The sequence below is a fragment of the Branchiostoma belcheri genome, unplaced genomic scaffold, assembly GCF_001625305.1.
Source record: "Branchiostoma belcheri isolate BF01 breed outbred unplaced genomic scaffold, Haploidv18h27 scaffold69, whole genome shotgun sequence".
NCBI lineage: Eukaryota > Metazoa > Chordata > Leptocardii > Amphioxiformes > Branchiostomatidae > Branchiostoma > Branchiostoma belcheri.
In genome coordinates, this window is record NW_017804342.1 from 1 (window position 1) to 6,048 (window position 6,048).

The following is a 6,048-nucleotide window of genomic DNA, read 5'->3' on the forward strand; positions in this document are numbered from 1 at the left end:
TTGAATGTCACAAGCCACTGGTCTGACCAGTCTGACACTACACTGAGATCATGATTCAGTCTGTTCGCTGAGACAACGGGATCCATGATTATCTCTAACAGTGCGGTGTCATCAGCAAAAAGACGGGAATCTGTTCGTTAATTGTCAACAAGGTCATTTATAAATACAAGAAAGAGCAATGGGCCGAGAAGTGACCCTTGTGGAACACCTGCATCAATTGATAGCCATTCAGAGCACATCCTATTTATAACAACTCACTGTTTACGATCGCTCAGGTAGGATTCAATCCATAATAAGAGAGACCCAGTAACTCCTAGTTGTCGTAACTTAAAGATTAATCCCCTATGCCAAACCTTATCAAAAGCTTTTGATATGTCAAGAAAAACTACACGGGTTTCGAGGCCTTGGCCTTGGATGCTTAACGGTGCACACCCCAGTTCTTGCGCGACCGGGGTCCGTGATAGTCCGTTGTAAAAAAGTGACGAAGGGGTTTTAAGGGCCCAAGTTTGATGTGACATTTCTCTTTTAAAACTGCCACGAAGTATCATTAAACATTAACATGGCTGAAGAGTGTAAGAAATGGTGATTTTGGGGTGAAAATTTCTTTTGGCTCCGAACCTTACTTCCGGGTATCCTTGCGCGCCAAGTGTAATCCGCCCGTTTGACCTAGATTTCGCTCTGCGCCTTCCTAGTAGCGGATTTGCAACCCCTCGCGCTGTGGACGATTAAAAAAATTACAGTTCTAGAATTTTCTTTATAATTTACACGGGTATAGTCAAGGCTTGGGTCTTTCTGCCAGCATCAGTCATTTCTGCCGGAAAATTTTTTTCTATGGGATTATCCTACGCGAAATTTCGCAATTTTGGGCATTAATTTTGGAGTGAAAATAATGTTTTTTCCGTTGATTTTACCAAACTTAAAAAGGTTGAAGAAACCAAACTCAGCTGGTCTTGTAGCTGAAGAGATATCCTTTCGTCCCATATACAGTTATTCTCCTTCCGAATTATTCCACGCCAGACACGGTCGCTAGATTTGAGGGTGTGCAGCTTCGAATAGAGACGCCAAATAAACTGGGGTGTGCCCCCTTAACATTAAGATAGCTGCATGTTCATTTTTAGAAAACCTTTTACCTCCTTTCTGTGTAGCTATTGAACAATTTATGGGACATAAAAAGTTAACCATGAGAGTGGCAATGTCAGCGTCTATAAGTCTCTTCAATCATCTGTTTCATAACTGAGCATAATAAGAGGCGGCCTTTCTGTGATCACCAAGGAACCTACAGGTAACATACAGATTGTGAAGTGATGTTGCGACGTCTGGATGTACGTTGCCCTCACCATAGAAACTCCGTCTCATCTCTAGTGCCTTTTCAAAATAGCTGACGGCTTTCCTGTGATCACCAAGGTTACCCCAGCCTTTTCCCAAGTTATCAAGTGACACGGCGATATCAAGATGTGCGTTGCCCTCACCATGGGTACTCCGCCACATCTCTAGTGCCTGTTCATAATAGCTGACGGCCTTTCTGTGATCACCAAGACTACTCCAGGCGGCACCCAAGTTGTTAAGTGTCCCGGCGATGTCAGGATGTGCGTTGCCCTCACCATAGATACTCCGCCACATCTCTAGTGCCTGTTCATAATAGCTGACAGCCTTTCTGTGATCACCAAGACTACTCCAGGCGGCACCCAAGTTGTTAAGTGCCCCGGCGATGTCAGGATGTGCGTTGCCCTCACCATAGATACTCCGCCACATCTCTAGTGCCTGTTCATGATAACTGACGGCCTTTCTGTGATCACTTAGGTCACTCCAGCCGGCACCCAAGCTGTCAAGTGACGAGGCGATATCAGGATGTGCGTTGCCCTCACCATAGATACTCCGCCTCATCTCTAGTGCCTGTTCATGATAACTGACGGCCTTTCTGTGATCACCAAGGTCACTCCAGGCGGCACCCAAGTTGTTAAATGACGAGGCGATATCAGGATGTGCGTTGCCCTCACCGTTGATACTCCGCCTCATCTCTAGTGCCTTTTCAAAATAGCTGACGGCTTTCCTGTGATCACCAAGGTTACCCCAGGCAACACCCAAGTTGTTAAATGACGAGGCGATATCATTATGTTCGTTGCCTTCACCGTTGATACTCCGCCTCATCTCTAGTGCCTTTTCAAAATAGCTGACGGCTTTCCTGTGATCACCAAGGTTACCCCAGCCTTTTCCCAAGTTATCAAGTGACACGGCGATATCAAGATGTGCGTTGCCATGAGTACTCCGCCACATATCTAGTGCCTGTTCATAATAGCTGACGGCCTTTCTGTGATCACCAAGACTACTCCAGGCGGCACCCAAGTTGTTAAGTGCCCCGGCGATGTCAGGATGTGCGTTGCCCTCACCATAGATACTCCGCCACATCTCTAGTGCCTGTTCATGATAGCTGAGGGCCTTTCTGTAATCACCAATGAGACTCCAGATGGCACCAAAATTGTTAAGTGACAAGGCGATGTCAGGATGTGCGTTGCCCTCACCATAGGTACTCCGCTTCATCTCTAGTGCCTGTTCATAATAGCTGACGGCCTTTCTGTAATCACCGAGGTCACTCCAGGCATTGCCCAAGTTGTTAAGTGACGAGGCGATGTCAGGATGTGCGTTGCCCTCACCATAGATACTCCGACTCATATCTAGTGCCTGTTCATAATTGCTGACGGCCTTTCTGTAATCACCAAGGTCACTCCAGGCGGCGCCCAAGTTGTTAAGTGACGAAGCGATATCAGGATGTTCAGTGTTTTTACCATAGACACTCCACTTCATCTGTAGTGACTGTTTATGATAGCTGACGGCCTTTCTGTAATCACCAAGGTTACTCCAGGTGACACCCAAGTTGTTAAGTGACCAAGCGATGTCAGGATGTGCATTGCCCTCACCATAGATACTCCGCATCATCTCTAGTACCAGTTCATGATAGTTGACGGCCTTTCTGTAATCACCAAGGCTTCTGCAGGCATTACCCAAGTTGTTAAGTGACCAGGCGATATGAGGATGTGCGTTGCCCTCACCATAGATACTCCGTATCATCTCTAGTGCCTGTTCATAATAGCTGACGGCCTTTCTGTAATCACCAAGGTTACACCAGGAATTACCCAAGTTGTTAAGTGACGAGGCGATACTAGGACGTGTGATGCCCTCACCATAAATACTCCGCTCTATGTGTAACGACTGTTCGTAATAGCTGACGGCCCTTTTGTAATCACCAAGGTTCCTCCAGGCATTACCCAAGTTGCCCAGAGACGAGGCGATATCAGGATGTGCGATGTCCTCACGATGGATACTCCGATCCATCTGTAACGACTGCTCATAATAGCTGACGGCTTTTCTGTAATCACCAAGGTTACCCCAGGCGTTACCCAGCTTAGTAAGTAACCCGGCAATGTGACGATGAATCACACCCGTTCCATCACACAAATTTGTTGATAGCACTGCTTCAAGTGCCTGTTCAATGCATGTCTGAAACTGATTGTAGTGGCACAGACTTTCGTACACATCTGCTTGCAGTAGTAAAGAGTTGTCGAATAGAATCGAGGGCTCTTCTACTGGTTGACTGTTGCTAAGTTGCGGAACAAAGTTCTTCAAAGGTGTTGCCGTGTAGTAGTATCTCATGAGCTGTTTTACATTGGAGAAGTGAAAAATTCTCTTTGTCTTTTCATCATTGTCATCATTGACTGACATTGACGATAAGACTGACATGTTTTCCACCTGACCACGGTTGTTCATGTAAGTTCGCAACCTCAGTTCTGCTGAGATGCTGACCAGCACCATTAAGTGATGTGCGTTGTTATCACTAATGGCACCCTTCTTGTACATAGCCTGTATAGTCTCCCAGATTGTAGTCGGCTGTATGTCACAGAGCAGTGCCCAACAAGATACAGCAAGGCTTGAAAAGCGATAAACTTCTTTCTTTACATTTAGCATTCGGGAAGTCGGATTCTGCATTTCAAAAGTTTTGGTATTTTCCATCAACATAGTGTTTGCTAGTAGCCCGGCAATTTCATTTCCATTTTTCTTCAGTTGCTGATTCCATGCAATGGTGTATTTGTCGACCAAGCCTTGTTCTCCAGTAATTAATGATACATTTCCCAACACACTCGCTAGGTGGTAGCCTTTCTTAAGATGTAGCTTAACATTATTTTCAAGAAATTTTGCCATGTGGATTGGTGTGCGAATAAGGAGGCATGTTTTCCCTCTCCCTAGTGGGGTTTTACATGCATGTGGCATGGCTGCATCGAAAGAAAAGCCACGTGGCGTTACAGTGTCATAGAACCAGTCGTCAAGCTTGTTCTTTGACTCGAAGTCATTGAGAGACTTGATCGCCATGACCGGGAGAATGGTTTCCCCAACATTGATCACTTTGAGATGAAGGTAATATGTGAGGTGTTGAAAGTATGCTAGACTGTTTTCTGTTTCCTTCTCTGTCAAAATAGCAAACTCCAGATCAGAGTATGGCGTTACCAGTCCTGTGGCCTGTGAACCCAGTCCTATCATGGCGTACTTGCAGGGAGGGGAGCCCATAACCTCCATACACTCATCTACAAGGCCAGATATGAATGTTCTTCGCTGATGAACAATAGTGTCAAACAAGGCTTTGTTAGCTTCCACTCTCTTCTTTTCTACTTCCATGATCTCTGGGTCGTCGTCATCTAGGCTATAAGGATCTATCTGCTGCTCAATTCTTTTGATCTCTTGTTCAACATAGCTACGGCATTCTGTTAACACCGATTTGTGTTTCTCTACGTCATCGATGGGTACCGTTTGTTCGATGCTCAGGACGTGCTTAACAAATGATTGTGTTATTTCCTGGATTGTTTGTTTGATGCCCTCTCTGTCCTCTTTCTTTGATCTCACTAGTGCTGCGTTACTGAGTGCTGCAGCCTTGGTGAAATCACCTCCGTCTTTTGACTGCTCTCCTCTCTTCAGGTAGACATCGCTCAATTTGCAAAGGGGCTCTGTCTCTTTCCAGTGCTGACCTGCATTGGAACATATATATATATATTGAACGATGGTTGCAAGTTACTTATGTCTTAGCCCCAAGAGTCTTTGTTTTCAGCACATTTGCACGTTAGCTGACACAGTGTGTGGTACAAAAAGACACAATTGTGTGTCTTTTTTCTATTATATTGACTTCACTAACCATGCTGTAATAAAAGCTACATTGTCACCATGTGACAGGTACACGGTATCACTCACCTTTCACATGAACGGCCTTGAGCGCAGCTGCAAAGTGTCGTTCTGCCGTGTCCAGGTTCCCTGTCTTCAGGGTCCTGCAGCCCTCCTGTAGCTGGTCTTGGTACGTACTGTAAAAAAGGAGTCATAATTGTTGATACTGGGATACTGTAACTTTAACCCATACAGGACGTGAGACTTAAACTGTACTGTGAATAGGCTGAGCATCTATCTAACCTTGTCGGTGCACACTAAAAAAGACAGCAAACAAACCTGTCTGTGACTTCCTGTTTCTCTTTGCTGCTGTTTCCAACTTTCTTGTTTCTGGTCCGCCCCGTTTCTCGGCGTTTCTTTGTAAAAAAGATAATATGAAGATGAAAACTTACCTTAGATTTGTAAACAATATAATTAATGCCCTAGTAGCAACTAACAAAAAGCAGGATTTCCAATAGTCAATTAAATATACTGAACATGCATTTTAAAAAGGATTAAAGCATAAAGCTGGCGTTATCTGTGCAACACGCCAAAACGCCATATTTGAATGTAAATTTTATATGATTGAAAAGGATAAGCATTTCTAACCTTGCGTTGTTTTTCCTTGACTTTCTCTGCGTACTTGATGCGGTGTCTTAGCGTTTCTCTGCCGTCTGAATCTTCACAGCGGTCCAGCGCCGCTCGGTACAGACCAGCTGATTTACTGAACGCTGTCTCGTCCTTACCAACCCTTCCCTTCTCTAGGTACACATCTCCCAGGCTCTTCAAGGATTCTATTTCCAAACGTTTGTTTCCTTCCACGATTGCTCTCACTAAACAATTTGTATAACCTTCAATCAAGGGCAT

At 44.9% G+C, this 6,048-nt stretch overlaps 1 protein-coding gene across 1 annotated transcript; it reads right to left on the minus strand.

Annotated features, from left to right (window-relative positions):
* Positions 1 to 1,141: 1,141 nt before the first annotated feature.
* LOC109484096 (tetratricopeptide repeat protein 28-like) lies at positions 1,142 to 6,048 on the minus strand. Its single transcript, XM_019787319.1, has 6 exons — positions 5,791 to 6,048; positions 5,482 to 5,594; positions 5,233 to 5,339; positions 4,542 to 5,012; positions 2,258 to 2,729; positions 1,142 to 2,077 (listed from the first exon to the last, which is right to left on the minus strand). Exons 1-6 carry the CDS (start codon positions 6,046 to 6,048, stop codon positions 1,228 to 1,230), a joined length of 2,271 nt encoding a protein of 756 aa, XP_019642878.1. The 3' UTR covers positions 1,142 to 1,227.